Source organism: Sphaeramia orbicularis, chromosome 21 (genome assembly GCF_902148855.1).
Source record: "Sphaeramia orbicularis chromosome 21, fSphaOr1.1, whole genome shotgun sequence".
Taxonomy (NCBI): domain Eukaryota; kingdom Metazoa; phylum Chordata; class Actinopteri; order Kurtiformes; family Apogonidae; genus Sphaeramia; species Sphaeramia orbicularis.
In genome coordinates, this window is record NC_043977.1 from 23,741,372 (window position 1) to 23,757,389 (window position 16,018).

The following is a 16,018-nucleotide window of genomic DNA, read 5'->3' on the forward strand; positions in this document are numbered from 1 at the left end:
ACATTATCCTCTGTCTTTTGCATGTTATCACTATAAATCAGGTATTTTCCTATATTTAATTTACTGATCATAAAGATGTTTTTGATTGATTGATTGATTGATTGATTGATGTATTTTATTTCGAATATGAATGTCAAAACAGAAAAAAATAAATAAACAAAACATGAGACATATAATACATATTCGAAAAGGAGTGAGAAGAAGTACTACTTATAAACTCCCACCCCTTCTCCTTACATAATTAATAACAATAATAACCTCCCTAGTCTAAGCATATCTGTACTTTATACCATAATATGACTGATGCTTACTATTAAATAATCAGGTTTCTGGTTTTATACTGTTATGAACAAAGATAATATGATTTACATAAAATACAATAACACATATGTAAATACATATTCATACACAGATCTATATACCCACACATATACACCTACATATATATACACACACACACACATACACACCTATACATACATATACATACACATACCACATACTTGTACATCTTTATAACACCCAGTCATACCCAACACCTACCTCATCCCTGTACCTCTGAAAAATTGTGTCTTTGTACCTCCTTTTAAATTCTTTCAAGCTTGGACATTGCTTTAACTCTATATTGAATCTGTTCCATAGTCTCACCCGCTGACTGAAACACAAAAACCCCTTCCTAGTCGTGCGAGATCAGATTAAAGTTGAGGGTTATTATATCAAAAACAGAGAAAACTGTGTAAAAAGTGACTTTTTCAGTAAAATATATCATTAACCCTTCCATGCATGACGTCCACATTTGTGGACACATAGTTTAAGCTTAAATTCTAAAGGGTTATAAAGGCAATATTCTCCAAACCACATGGGTTTCCCTTCTATAGACCCTAAGCAATACAATGAAAAAATGGGTCATCTTAGTTTTAGAATTTTGACTGCTCTGTGATCTCATAAAGTTATCCTCCTAAGACCCATCTATGGGTTTTTTGTCCACGTTTGTAGACAGGAGTCATATCTTTATACAAAAAAAACTCCAAAAACCCCCAAAAAACAGCTATCCACCGCAAAGGACATTCCATAAAATTTTTTTAAAATGTGTGTGAAAAAAATATTGCATCATGATGTTTCCAATATAGGCAATTATTTAATCAAAAAAAGAAGCCAAAACTCAAATATTAAATATCTTCTTAATAAAGCTATATTAAAAAAAAAAAAAAAAAAGTTCAAAATGTATTTCAACTTTAGCCTAATTCTGAGTAATAAAATCAATCCAAAAAAAAAAAAAAAACTAGATCATTTTTTTCATAATTTGTGCATGAAAGGGTTAACTGAACATAAACCAAGTGTATCTGTCCACTGTTTTTAATCCAACTCCATGGGTTTTACTGGTGAATCAATGTTGTAGAAGATGACGGTGTTTCAGTGGTAACTATGGTAACCACAGGGCACAGACTAGGAGAATGGGTGGGAAATTGGCTCTCTATTGAATATGGGGTGGAGGGGCCCCCAAACCAAATCCTGCTTAGGGTCCATAAAACCTGGTGTACGGCCCTGTGAAGTGGCTGCAGCTGCCTTTCCAGATAGTGCAGAAAGTAAACACTCCTTAACAGCTGATATATCTTTAAGAATCAGCAGTGTTTGTCAGGCTGTTTTGGTATTTGTTAGTGCAGTCACGCCACCCTGCGCATCAACATTCACAACATGAAGGCTTAACACAAGTTTAATCTCTTTCACTGAGCAACAGGTGATAGCCTTCAACCCTGTGTAAACCTCCACCCGTGGACTTTTGAGTGGCTTTTTGGCATCTCCAGAGCGCAAACTTTTCCGATGGATCGTGCGTGGAGAGTTCACCCTTGTGTTATGAAAAGCAGCCGCAGCTCCACTCAATGAAAGCATTCTTCATTCCATGCGGGTGACCAATAACTTTTCTTCATTCTGTGGTCCACGAGTGACGCGTCAGCCAGGCGCGCCCACTGCTCATCTCAGCTCCAAGGAACCCCTTAACGGACTTTACTTTGGATGGGCGCACGGAAAGAACACACATGCGGCAGAAAAGACTCCTCAAACCGAGTGGGAAGACAGGAAAAAGAAGAAGGCCAAGGAGTGAAAAGGAACCAGAAAGGCTCCGTTAGAGACCGCCGTGGGTTTTTTCATCCGCAAACGAGTAACAGGGAGCGGTGCACTTTTAGGTGAGTGCTGCACTTTCTCCAACGCAAAGTCTGTGCAGATTGGGTGCGTTTTTGTACGGAGTGTACTGATCCAATAGGAAAACTACAGTCTAACACAAACCAGCAGCCATTTATTTACTGTTTACTGAGTTAATGTTGATGTGGACATGCTGAGTTCTGGTTTGTAAAGGACTGGTTTTCTCTGCTTTTTTTTCTTTTGTTCATGTTACAGATTCCACATATATTTATCCATGTTGGAATTTTTTTTTTTTTTTTTTTTTTTTTGTAACAATGTTTATTCTTTTACCATAGGCTACCCTTATTTCTACTCGTGTTTGCAAGGATGCAATAGTCAAAAACGCTTTTTACACCTCTTATTATTATTATTATTATTATTATTATTATTATTAACCCATAAAGACCCAGTGTTACTTTTGTGGCTCTTCCCAAATAAATTTTTCTTTAGATTTCACCTTTCTTAAATGATTCATCATCATTTATTATAATATTATCCTCTGTATTTTGTGGTTTGTTTGTTTTTTTTTGTTTGTTTTTTTTTCCATGATGACACATTTTTATTCTGTATACAGTGTACATGAAACAGTTTCTAAGGTCATGCACATATGTGTATATGGTAGTTGCACACTGTTAGCCTCATAGCATAATTGTCTAAATCATACACAAATGGACAAAAGTATGTGGACACGTTGAATTCAGGTGTTTCTTTTCTCTTTTTTTCCCCCGCATTAACAAAGCAATATTTATCAAAAATAAATACAGTTTTTTATATAGACTTGGTTGTATTCTGAGTTTTTTCAATGAAAATCATGTATTTTCCTGTATTTAATTCACAGATTATGTAGATGTTCATAGAAACTTAGGTTAAAGTTGAGGGATATTATGTCACAAACAGAGAAAACTGAAGAAAAAGTGACTTTTTATTTTTTAGCAAAGATATCAATAACTGAACATTAAAACAAGTGTCTCCATCCACTGTCATTGATCCAGCTCCATGGGTTTTACTGGTGATTCAATGTTGTAGAAGATGAGGGTGTTTCCATATTCACTACGGAGCCTCTGAACATCCAAATGGGTCATATCAGATGACCATGAAAAGATGAAACTGTATTTTACACCAATTATTTACATGCATTGATAGGATTAACGGTTCAGAAGTTATCAAATATTTTAGATCAGTTGATGGTTTTGGTCGCCAGTTGTTGTTTGGGTCTTTATGGGTTAACATGAATAAACTTGCCTTCAACACTTTGGTTTCTTTTTAATCTATTCTGGTGTTTAAATCCTGTTTTTAATGTTTTGTCATTTTACACGTAGTTTGTTTATGTTGTAAAATTGATTCACGTTTACAGTTTTACACAATAATAGATATAAAGAAGCTAAAACACTTTGTCCTCTTATATATAGCTGACTACATAAGAATTTTTTTTATAGTAAAATTGCATTCATTTTGACCCTTGTCAAGTTGGAAGTTGGAATAAAATAGTTTTGTGACTGTGATTTGTCCTTGATAGATAAAGGGTAGCTGGGACTCACTGAACAATGTCAAAGGGGATTATTGATGTGTATAAAAGGAGTAAAAAGAAAAATGTGCCTGAAAGCAAAATATTCCATCTCTATGGGCAACAGTGTATATTTCAGAAATACGCACCCTTGTACCAGATTACATTGTTTGCACTGGCCTAGAATAAAATCAGCAAATGATAATTATAATTTATTGTATCATCTCGACACTAAAACTGCTACATTTTCTATCATAGCAGTATTTGTCGGTCTTTCCAAGTTCACTCAGAGGAAAAACAACATGAATCATACGATGAGGAGGGATCTTTTCTGGCTTAAATGTGGGCATCTCACTGTCCTCACTGTTTAACCAAATGAATGTTGACATTATGTTCCAGACTAACGAAAGCCACACCCGGTCCTAACTTCAATACAAGAACTGAATGATCACACAGAGGGACTGGACACTCAACTGGATCCTTGTGCAGAGCAGCCCAGTGTAATCCTAAAAAAGTGTGAGTTGAGGGATTATAGTTTTTGTGCATGTATGAAGTTACTCTGTATACAAATGATAAGATTAAAAGACAACATCTAATCATGGGCTTTTTCTTCACAGATTACCACAACAATGGGAGACTCCATTGAAGACTATGGAAACTACAGCTATGACTATTACCTGGAGTATGGCGACGTGGAAGACCTTAAAGTGGACCACAAGCAAAAAGAAGCCACGCACATCATCTCAGTGGTCATCTACATTATTTCATTTGTGCTCGGGCTGATTGGAAATGGAACTGTCATTTGGGTAACAGCATTTAAGAGCAAAAAAACTATCAACAGTATTTGGTTGCTCAATCTAGCCTTAGCAGATTTTGTATTCGTCCTTTTTTTGCCCTTCTACATTGATTACATTCTGCGGGACTTCCACTGGAACTTTGGTGTGGTCATGTGTAAGCTCAACTCCTTTGTGTCTGTGATGAACATGTACGCCAGTGTGCTCTTCCTCACAGTACTAAGCATTGACAGATATGTTTCTCTGGTGCATCTTAACTGGTCTCAAAGGCATCGCACTAAAGAGCGAGCCTGGATTATATGTGAATGCATATGGGCTCTTGCTGCAGCTATGAGTTGTCCCGCGCTGATTTTCCGTGACACTGTACGTGTACATGACAAGGTGGTGTGCTTCAACAATTTCCACGCACAGGATAGTCATAAAGCAGCCGTCCGACATATTACAATAGTGGCTGTCCGTACTACTGTGGGCTTCCTCCTGCCGTTTACTGCTATATGTGTGACGGGTTTACTTCTGACAGCCAATGTCCACCGATCTCAGGGCGCCGTCCGCATGTCAAGCTTCTCCAGAACAGTCTCCGCAGTCATTCTGGCCTTCTTTTTATGCTGGGCACCTTTTCATATTTTTAGCTTGATGGAGTTAACCATACATTCCTCACTGCACTTACACCATGTACTGCAAACTGGCTTCCCTCTTGCCACCAGCTTAGGCTTTTTTAACAGCTGCATTAACCCATTACTGTACATGCTCCTAGGCAAAAAGGTTCGCCATATTCTCAAACGTGCATGCCTGGACTTAACTAAGAGTTCACTAAGAGAACTCAGTCAGTCAATTTCTGCCACAGAGGTGGAGTCTGTGCCTGCAGCTTTTCAGGAGAGTCTCCCGGAGGAGCCATTAGAGTCATCCGTGCTGTGATTGCAGCCATCTTCAGGCTAGTTATTGAAGAAAAACATGTGGGTGTGACAGGCTTTTATTTGAGTGCAAATGTTGAGGAGTATCATCAGAGGTGGTCTTTCCAGCTAGAGCGTTAATATTTTCCTGTTTTGTTTCGTTCTGACAGTTGTGCGTACAGAAACCAACAATTAAGCTCAGTGGAAAACCTGAGTATGACTGTGGCTAACTTGCGCATGGACGTAGTATCTTTCCAGTTATTTTGCATTTGTATGACCCAAATGCAGAGAAAGACACAAAATGATATGCATCTTTGTATTTAAATTTTTTTTGTTGATGTTCTCAGTGGAGCCAAAGGCATATTTTTCATTTATACTCTACTTTGGTTCTTAAAGACTACAAGGCAGATATCAAATTGTAGTCTTTTGTTGTCATAGTTTTATACTGGCCGCTAGAAACTGCTAGAATTCTTATTGTATCTTAAGATATTTTTACTAGTTGAGAGTTGTATAAAAGTTATATTCTAATATATTGAAATTAAAGAACATATAACTTAATAAATTGAATCTAGAAACTTGTGCCCTTTCAGAGTATTCATTATATTTTTGAGTGATGATCAAACTTTAAATCAGTGTTTGATGTTTTATGCTTAAGACTTCCAGGAGGATATTCACAGGGCTCAGCTCACACATGCATAACATAAACCCAGACATTCATTTCTTTTCCTTTTCCTGAGGGTCTGTTTACTAATTTAGCCATTTCCTGTTATTTCCTGCTGGTGAACTCTGACTCCTAACACGTAATGAAAGGATGCCATCCTGTAACTGGAAGAATCATGGACTGAATCATGATAAGAACTGTGGCATTACAGGAAATGTTTTAACTTTCAGTAACTGTCAAGGAGAATTATGAGCAGCTGGACTTTTTGCACAATAAATACAGTACTGCGCTTAAGTCTTGGGCCCCTCTAGCTTTGTTGTGTGTACAGGGTTGAAGTGAATATGCATATTTATTTCTCATTCTTTTTTACTTCAGATACAACATGAAAATACAGGAAATATACACACAGCCTTAGGAGACACACAAAACACTGAACTAAATGGGTTCTAAAGGTTCAAGTCACTATATAGTGTGACGCCTGACCCCATGACAAAAAGCAACACCAAAAAAAACCATCTGACATGTGTTTAATGAAACCTGGGATATATTAATGCCATAAAACAAACAAAACAAACAAACAAACAAACAAAAGAGTTAAAGGCATGTGATGTCCAAAGGGAGGTCACACTAAATATTATCACTTTTTTATGGTGTAAAGAAGCTGTTTTGTTTTTCCATGAAACATCTTGTTTTTACTGCTGTACATACTTCCCATATATCCAAACTGGATCTTATTAATCCATAAAGACCCAGAACTATTTTTTGGGGACATTCAAATGAATTTCTTTCTAAGTGGTTTATCACAATTTATTTTAATATTATCCTTTGACTTTTTTCTGTGAAAATCAGGTATTTTCCAATATTTCATTTATTACCCATGTGGGTGTTAAAAGGTTATATCAAAACAGAGAAAACACGACTTTTTCAGCAAAATATATTATCAATTCTACATAAAAACAAGTATCTATAACCACTGTCATTTCATTAGTGAACCAATGTGGCAGAAGATAATAGTGTTTCCATGTTCACTACAGACACTATGGCTGCATCTTAGAAAGACATCTGACATCAGCAGTTATTAAACATTTTAGATCAGTAGATGCTTTTGAGTCTTTAAGGGTTAATACAAAGACAGACGAATGAATGAATGAATGAATGAATGAATGAATGTGGGCCTGGCCAAGCGAGTAACAGAGTGAGAAAACACTAATTTAGCAGTAATCATAATAGCTCAAATTGTAGGTCTAAGCAAGTACTTTGGAAAAATAACCAAATATTTAATAAAAACATGAATTTACCATCATTGACAAAGTAATGGAGAGGAAAAATATACAACAGTTATTCAAGGTTTGGAAAAAATAACAAACAGTGCTGTTCCTCAAGGAAAGTGCAAATATTTGGCATACCACACATTTCTTAACATATTAAAATACATTATATCCAAAAAAAAAATTGTTATTACTATATTTAGTACACATTTTTCTACTGTTTTTCTAATATAAGAAATAACATTGAGAATCATTATAGTATTTGATTCTTATGAAATATTAGATTAGACAGGCATGTGTTTTGAACATATTTATTTACACACTGCTATTTACATTCTGAATTTATGCTGTATACATTCATTTACAACCTTTACTGTTCTTAATTTGCACTGTATTCTCATATATTTTCTTATATATCCAATTGTAATCAGGTACAAATTAAATAAACACAGTTTTAGAAACTAGAGCTATATGTCCTTCATGCTGAGTAATCAAATATATTGTTTTTAGAGAAAGAAGAAATTGACCCTGATGTTCACTTTTGCTCAGCCAGACCCATGTGTGATCATTAAAACCTTACTAAATAAAGTTATATAACAAACCTAAAGGTGGTTTAAGACTTTTGCACAGTACTTTATATACTTATTAAAGCAGTGTATTAGCAATAAAGGCAAGAAATACTATAACTTTCCAGGTCACTGCCCTACTGTTTCTTTCCACATTACCACTGACTGTAAAAACTGGGCGTCGTTTAGAATAATTTTTGCAGATGAGGTTTCCATCAGTGATTCCTACAGTCTATAGTGCAGAAATGTGCATGTTTTTGTACCAACCCATGCGTCATTAAAGAAAATAGGCTTCAGTGTTTGGATTATGGTATAGTAGGATTACTTAATCCGTGACGCAGCAGAATAACAAGTCAGTGTGCGCAGTGAACAGTCTCATGAGGACAAGCACCGGCAAGGTAAGTAACGGGACATTTTAGGAAAGATATAAGTCTGTAAAAGAGGAGACAACACCGGCACACTAATATTATACAGGGCTAATTACACTGGCTGTTTAATGGGATGAAGTTAGTCGAGTGGAAATCGGAAGACGCCAACTTGCATCATGTTAGCTTGGATGTAATAAACTGATATATTTTTTTAAAAAATTATTATTATTTTTTTTTTAACAAATTAGGGTTTTGACATTGCACATATTAAAAGAGCACCGGGTCTAGTTCGTACGTTTTCCACTGTTACTCATTTACCACTCAATTACAGTCAGTAAATATGACAGGCTAACTGTTACTAGCTAGTTACATACCGGTACTTACACCTAGCTAGCATTAGCTGACATGGCCGTTAGCCAACATTACAAAATATACAACACTGACTTATACTTGTTAAAATAGCAGCCTCCTTATTACTATCACTTATTGGCATTCCTCAACATTCTAGTCTGTACATTCTCGATGTCTGTACATTTATTTTTTATAGTTTATAAAAATGTCCCCATAACTGATCATCCTCAATCCTCGTCCTGTTTAAATATGCAGATGTAAATGTTAGTTATTAAAGCTCCACATGTGTTTCTGTTTCTTGCAGCATGTTGCGTCTGCCTGTTGTGAGCCGTGGTCTCTTCCCAGCTGTTGTTACGAAAGGAGGCGCGGCTGCAACCAACAATGGTAATAAACATGTACCAACTGCATAATTTGATATGAGTTGGACGTATCCTGTCTGTTTTATGTTTCAGCAGAATAGCAATTTAGTGTAGAACGCGTGATACTTCCTTCCAGTGATGGATTATGGGTAGGATTATAGACTTGCCAACTACTTCATTAGGTGCCAGACTGCAGCTTTCTTAGTACATTTAAGCCAATGCAGACATTTGTTACAGTACACTAGTTTGATGATGATACAAATGATTGCATGTAAGTCATTTCTTCTTTGTGATTTAAGCCCGAACTGCAGCAACAGCAGCAGCAGCCACTGACCTGATAGAAGTGTTCGTGGACGGGAAGCCTGTTGCTGTAGAGCCAGGAACCACTGTTTTGCAGGTAATATATAATGAAATTCATAGATCAGGGGTGTCAGAGATAGGGGCTGTAGGCCAAAAGCAGCCTGCCAAAGGGTCCAATCAGGCTCGTGGGATGTATTTGTGAAATGCAAAAAGTACACTGAAGATATTAACAATCAAGGGGATCAAAGTCATTTTATTTCAGGGGCCACATATAGCCCAATTCGAAAATGTGTTCATAATAACCTATAAATAATGGCAATTCAAATGTTTTCTCTTTGTTTTAGTGCAAAAGTAAAATTACATGAAAATGTTTACATTTACGAAATAGTCTTTCGCAAAAAATGTGAATAAATGAACAACATGAAATGTCTTAAGAGAAGTAAGTGCAATTTTAACACTAATATGCCTGTTACTCAATGTTGTGTGCTTTTATAGATCCACTGTGATCTGTATGTTGTAAAGCACATGTGTAAAGGATAAGCTGAGGCATAATATTGTTAAATTTGCACATTTTTCTCAAGAAATTTCAGATTGTTCATGTCATTCACATTTTTTGAAGGATAGTTTGTAGACGTTAACATTTTCACAATGTAATTTTACTTGTTTCACTCTAAAACACAGAGGAGATTTTGGAGTTGACATTCTTTATATGTGATTATGTTATTTTTTTAATGGTCCGACCCACTTTAGATCATTTTGGGCTGTCTGTGGCCCCTAACTAAAAAGAGTTTGACAACCCTGTCATAGATTATGTCTGTTACATAAGGTGGCTTGATTCCTTAGGATGTAAAGGTCAGGAAAATACAGTAGTCTTAGGTTTAATAATGTGGCTGATTTCTGTCACAGGCATGTGAGAAAGCAGGAATGCAGATTCCTCGCTTTTGCTACCATGAACGTCTGTCGGTGGCTGGAAACTGTCGTATGTGTCTTGTGGAAATAGAGAAAGTTCCCAAGGTATGTTTTAGAGTAGTTATTTTGTTGTTCATGTTGATATCTGAAGCGGTGCCCTCTGTTTATTGATTTAGCAGGGATGTATCTTTGCAAAATAATAAATTATTTTTCATTTACCCTCTAGCCAGTGGCAGCCTGTGCTATGCCAGTAATGAAGGGCTGGAACATTTTAACCAACTCTGATAAAACAAGGAAAGCCAGGTATCATCAGCCTCAATAGTGTTGTATTAATATTGATATTATAGACAACCTGGATTTTATGTAGTGATCTGACTCTCTTCGTCAATACAAGACCTTGCCCTAAAATTAAGTCAGGACAGAAATAGATTAAATTTATAAGTGACATAAGTGACATTTATCGTGATATTGCATTAACATTTTGTGGCATAAGCAACAGCATAGCAAACGTGTCCAGTAATCAAAGCTAATGGCATTTTTGTTTTTTGCTAAGCTGTGTAGAGTTGTGTTGCAATGTTAACATTTACTGACTCATATCACATTAACAAGGACTGTTTTCATGCAGAGAGGGTGTGATGGAGTTCCTACTGGCTAACCACCCATTAGACTGTCCAATTTGTGATCAGGGGGGTGAATGTGATCTGCAGGTAAGTCAAAGATTATTTATTATCACTGACTAGGGTTGCCAACCGTCCCTTGAAAAAAAGGAATCGTCCCGTATTTAGAAACAAAAGTACGCATCCCATATTGAGCTGAAAAGGGACGCACTTTTTCACATACACAAAAAAGGAAAAATAAATTCACTCTGGGAGGGGTGCAGGCAATTGGGTCGGCCGGCCCTGCCAACGAGGTGTCACATTTTTTTTTTTTTTCAGGGAGTTGGCAACCCTGTCACTGACAGTTATGATAGGTTACACATAGACATGATAAACTGCTTGCCTGTGTATACAAAACACATACTTTTATTGTTATTATAAAATACTGATAATATTAATCCAACTTTAAGGACCAGTCCATGCAGTTCGGCAGTGACAGGAGCCGCTTTACAGAGGGCAAAAGAGCTGTAGAGGACAAGAACATTGGCCCCCTCATCAAAACTATTATGACTCGATGTATTCAGTGCACTCGATGTGTGCGGTAAGTAACACTAATACCCAGAGTAAAATAAGTTGATACACACTTACAAATTCAGTTAAAAATTAGTTGTATTTCTCTTCTGTACAGTTTTGCTAGTGAGATTGCGGGTGTGGAGGACCTGGGCACCACTGGAAGAGGAAATGACCTGCAGATAGGGACCTATGTGGAGAAGATGTTTATGTCAGAGTTGTCTGGGAATGTCATTGATATATGCCCAGTGGGAGCTCTGACTTCTAAGCCATATGCATTCACTGCTCGCCCATGGGAGACCAGGTATTTGGCCTTTAGTCTGCATTTGATAAACTATTTTAAGGTCTAAAGGTTTGCTTGATCTCACGTGTACTCTTTTGTTTTCTATAGAAAAACTGAAACCATTGATGTTCTTGATGCTGTGGGTAGTAACATTGTGGTGAGCACACGGGGAGGTGAAGTGATGAGAATTCTGCCTCGTATTAATGAAGATATCAATGAGGAGTGGATCTCAGACAAAACCAGGTTAGTTTTTTATATCACATAAATTGGAATAATATGTGGAAAAACTTAAGAGAGCGCTTCAAATTCTCAGAGCTGAACTCCAGTGAAAACTATTAATGTGATCAAGAGGAAGACGGACGGTCACAAAATATCACACAAAGCTGAGCTGTTTCCATTTTTGTACCAGGAGTGTCATAAAACGCCCAACGGCAATGTGAAATCTTGGTTTAGAGAATGAGAGTACAAAAGTCATAGCTGAAAATCAGGGTCATTCCACCAGATAGTAAGGGTTTAACTCTTCAGTCAAAACATTAGCATTCTGTAAAATGTGATATGAACTGGTTTTCCTTGTAATATTTTGGTTTAAACAACAAATATATGTTATTTTGGCCATTTGACATTTTCTGCAAATAAATAATAAATCAAAGGAATTTAGGAAAGGGGTTTACAGTAGTTTCTGTAATAAAGATATACCCATATAGATTAAAACAAATGTACGTATGTGTGATAGAATAACTGCCTTTTTTTCCCTTTTTAACTCCTGACAGGTTTGCTTACGATGGACTTAAACGGCAGAGACTTACACAGCCTATGGTGAAAAGTGAGTCTGGGCAGTTGGTACCCACAACCTGGGAAGATGCACTGACACGTGTTGCTGGAGCAGTATGTAATATTACAACAATATTTCAACAAGAAAACAGTCAGTAATAATCAAAAATACTGAGTCTTCATCTGACCACCCTTGTTTATTTACATCTTGTCTGACAGTTGCAGGGAGCTGAAGGAAATGATGTGGCTGCAGTTGTTGGAGGTTTGGTTGATGCAGAGGCTCTGATTTCCTTGAAAGACTTGCTAAACCGTTTGAACAGTGAAAATCTGTGCACAGAGGAGGGATTCCCAATGGCTGGAGCAGGGTGAGACTATGCAAAGGAGACAAATTAATTATGGTGTTATGGCAGTTTAACCAACAATAACATTAGACTACCTTTTTTGGCTGTTACGTTTTTTAGATCTGATTTACGTTCAAGCTACCTTCTTAACACCGGGATTGCTGGCATTGAAGAGGCAGACCTGCTGCTTCTGGTCGGCACCAACCCACGGTACGAGGCTCCTCTGGTGAATGCACGAATCAGAAAAAGGTAAGTTAGACGCTATCAATACAATATACTATATGGCTGTTGTACAATTTTGATTTATTAACCTAAACAAGTAAGTGTCTTGTAATGTTACTTTAGCTGGCTTCACAATGAGTTGCAAGTTGCTCTTGTGGGAAAGGAAGTCGACCTAAGTTACACCTATGACCATCTTGGGGAGTCGCCCAAGGTTCTTCAAGACATTGCGTCAGGAAATCATCCATTCTGTCAGGTAACATTGTAAATATAAGACATTGTATTGAATGTTATCACCTTGAATGTCCCTGATTGTTTTTGTAACTTTTATCACCCCCTCTAGGTCTTGGCTAAAGCGAAACATCCTGTTGTTGTAGTTGGCAGCAGCTGCCTGCAGAGAGAGGATGGAGCTGCGATAATGGCTGCTGTGTCCACTATCGCTCAGAATGCCCGTGTCAGCAGTGGAGTGGAGGAGAACTGGAAGGTTCTCAATGTTCTTCACAGGTCACTAGTTTAGGCAATTAATGGAGAAGCTTTTGAGTATAACAGAGTATTCCCAGTGGACTTTTGAAATATAAGTGCTGTTCTGTATGTGTATCTTCAGGGTTGCCAGTCAAGTTGCAGCTCTTGATCTTGGGTTCAAGCCAGGAGTAGAAACTTTAAGAAAGAACCCACCTAAAGTTTTGTTTCTTCTTGGTGCTGATGCTGGCTGTATTACTCGTCAAGACCTCCCAAAGGATAGCGTCATCATTTATCAAGGTCAGCTGCATTACTATATAGCCCAGGTTTTATTGTCATCCTTTTATGTATGGTGTCTGAGGGAAATAGCACGTCCTGACAATTTAATGACCTTCAAATTAAACAAAAAAACACAAATCCATACAGGATAGATGTATATCAGCTACAGATGTTCACATACCGCAAACAACTGCTTATAAAGTAGTCGATAGTGGATAAATAAGAACAGTTTGTGATGTAAAAGTACTTTAGAAATATTATGTAGTTGAGCTGATTAATTGCTTTACATATTACCCTAGCAAAAAAACACATAATTGCTGTTTTTTCAGTCAAAATGAAATGTAAAAATGACCCGTCACTAAAATTCATACAATCACAATATGATAATTATAATTTTTGAATAGTGTTCATCCTTGTTACACAGTACCTCCATTGTAAATGACCTGTGTTGAAACTTCCCAGGTCACCATGGTGATGCTGGTGCACCAGTGGCTGATATCATACTTCCTGGAGCTGCATACACTGAGAAATGTAGCACCTATGTGAACACTGAGGGCCGCTCCCAGCAAACCAGAGTGGCTGTGACTCCACCAGGAATGGCCAGGGAGGACTGGAAGATCATCAGAGCCATATCTGAGGTAAACTACAAACACAGACAGCCATTTATCTAATAAAAACAAACTGGATTAAAATCTATGTATTTCTTCTTCCTTATGAAAGCTTGCTGGAGTACCTCTGCCCTATGATACCCTTGATGAAGTACGTCATAGAATGGCAGAGGTTTCCCCAAATCTGGTGCGGTATGATGACGTGGAGGAGGCCAACTACTTTAAGCAGGCTAATGAACTATCTAAGGTCAGCTATTATCTTCCCCCAGCTTGTGTTTAGATGGCATAGAGACAGCACTGTCAAATCTTGTTTTTTCAGGCTAACATATTCAGTTTATCTTAGTTTGCTCTTTGCTTTTCCCTGTAAGGATGATGATATCTCGCTTATCTCTTACAGGCAGTGAACCAGGCTGTTCTTACTGAATTGTTAGTACCTCCTCATCTTACTATCAAAGACTTCTTCATGACAGGTGGGCCACCAGTACTCAATTCTATTATATTACATGAGCAAAATCCCTCAAAGGAAACTGCCACCACATCCACTATGCACTAGCTGTGGAACAGGTATCTTCCTCCAGTCCTGTATTAGAAAGGCAGAAATTAACCTTTTGCCAGTTTAGATAGGACACAGCAAAATATAGAGCCTCTCTTGTAAACATATACAACAACAACAACAAAAAAAAAATCAAATTTATAATATTCATGGAAAGAAGAATTAGTTTTACATATTGTTACTTTCCTAAAATAATTGCCTAAGTCATCAAATACTCAATTTCTGGTTAAGTTTTTTTTTTTTTGTTTCCTGAAAAATCTGAAAAAATTAGTAACCTTTTAACTTGTCTGAAAACACCAATGAGCAGCCAAAACCATAAACAGAGTTCAGTATTAAAACATGCTGATAGATAATTATAGAATTTTACCCAGTAACAGCTTCTAATGAGTTAAATTGTAAACTGACATAAATAAAGTAAATAAAAGAAACAAGGATCAGTATAGAAAAGCATATTTTCTGTTTTAAAAAATGACATTTTTATTATCTTTGTAAAACTCATATTTAAACATTATGTTGCTCTGCTTTTCACTTCTGTGCAGATGTACAATTTAAATCCATGCTTTGAATCTTGACCCACAGATCCAATAAGCCGAGCCTCCCAGACGATGGCAAAGTGTGTGAAAGCAGTCAAAGAAGGAGCACAAGCTGTGGATGAGCCAGCCATATGCTAAGACACAACATACAGCCGTCCGATTCTTGACCAACTGATACGCACAATTCCTGTATTTGCACATTCCTAGCTTATTTGCACTTGTTTTACAGTCACATATGTTTTATTATAGCAGATGCCTTGTACTGTACTAACCTACTGAAATATGTCTATGCAGTATTTGCAGATTGAATATGTAAACTCCACGAGCATTTAAGTAGAAATGCAAACCTGACTTTGTTTTACCTATTAGGACATTTTCTTTTTATTAGCTGTGACCAAAGATTTTAAATGATTATCATGCACAGGTTAATAATATTTAGTTTTCCTGTTCAGTTGATTAAAGATGATATTTTTCCTAAAGGTAAATGGAATTTAGTATTGTAAGTGCAGTTCTATGTACCTAAATTAATAAACTAGTTTTCTGTAGGAAATGTCCTATTAAAGTTTTTGCTTAATAAATATTTCCAGTAGTAAAATGTGTGCTGTGCCACTGATGGCACTGTCATGAATAACTTTTTTTCCAGTATTGAGACGCCTTG

The 16,018-nt window shown here is 36.8% G+C and overlaps 2 protein-coding genes across 2 annotated transcripts; both read left to right on the forward strand.

Moving 5' to 3' along the window:
- Window positions 1-1,677: 1,677 nt before the first annotated feature.
- On the forward strand, window positions 1,678-6,416 carry cmklr2 (chemerin chemokine-like receptor 2). The gene is made up of 3 exons (XM_030124034.1): window positions 1,678-2,183; window positions 4,082-4,198; window positions 4,300-6,416. Exon 3 carries the CDS (start codon window positions 4,312-4,314, stop codon window positions 5,389-5,391), a length of 1,080 nt encoding a protein of 359 aa, XP_029979894.1. The 5' UTR covers window positions 1,678-2,183; window positions 4,082-4,198; window positions 4,300-4,311; the 3' UTR covers window positions 5,392-6,416.
- A 1,725-nt stretch (window positions 6,417-8,141) lies between these two features.
- On the forward strand, window positions 8,142-15,910 carry LOC115411852 (NADH-ubiquinone oxidoreductase 75 kDa subunit, mitochondrial). The gene is made up of 19 exons (XM_030124064.1): window positions 8,142-8,259; window positions 8,885-8,964; window positions 9,239-9,336; window positions 10,146-10,253; window positions 10,375-10,451; window positions 10,774-10,855; window positions 11,215-11,345; window positions 11,433-11,618; window positions 11,706-11,840; window positions 12,368-12,482; window positions 12,588-12,733; window positions 12,830-12,958; window positions 13,055-13,184; window positions 13,272-13,432; window positions 13,533-13,687; window positions 14,129-14,304; window positions 14,387-14,521; window positions 14,672-14,744; window positions 15,407-15,910. Exons 2-19 carry the CDS (start codon window positions 8,886-8,888, stop codon window positions 15,496-15,498), a joined length of 2,208 nt encoding a protein of 735 aa, XP_029979924.1. The 5' UTR covers window positions 8,142-8,259; window position 8,885; the 3' UTR covers window positions 15,499-15,910.
- The last annotated feature ends 108 nt before the right edge of the window (window positions 15,911-16,018 follow it).

Coding starts and splice junctions, on each gene's coding strand:
- LOC115411852 (XM_030124064.1), top strand. CDS start 8,886: ATGTTGCGTCTGCCTGTTGTGAGCCGTGGTCTCTTCCCAGCTGTTGTT. Junction 10,254..10,374: donor AAATAGAGAAAGTTCCCAAG/GTATGTTTTAGA, acceptor TTTACCCTCTAG/CCAGTGGCAGCCTGTGCTAT. Junction 12,483..12,587: donor TGACACGTGTTGCTGGAGCA/GTATGTAATATT, acceptor CTTGTCTGACAG/TTGCAGGGAGCTGAAGGAAA.
- cmklr2 (XM_030124034.1), top strand. CDS start 4,312: ATGGGAGACTCCATTGAAGACTATGGAAACTACAGCTATGACTATTAC.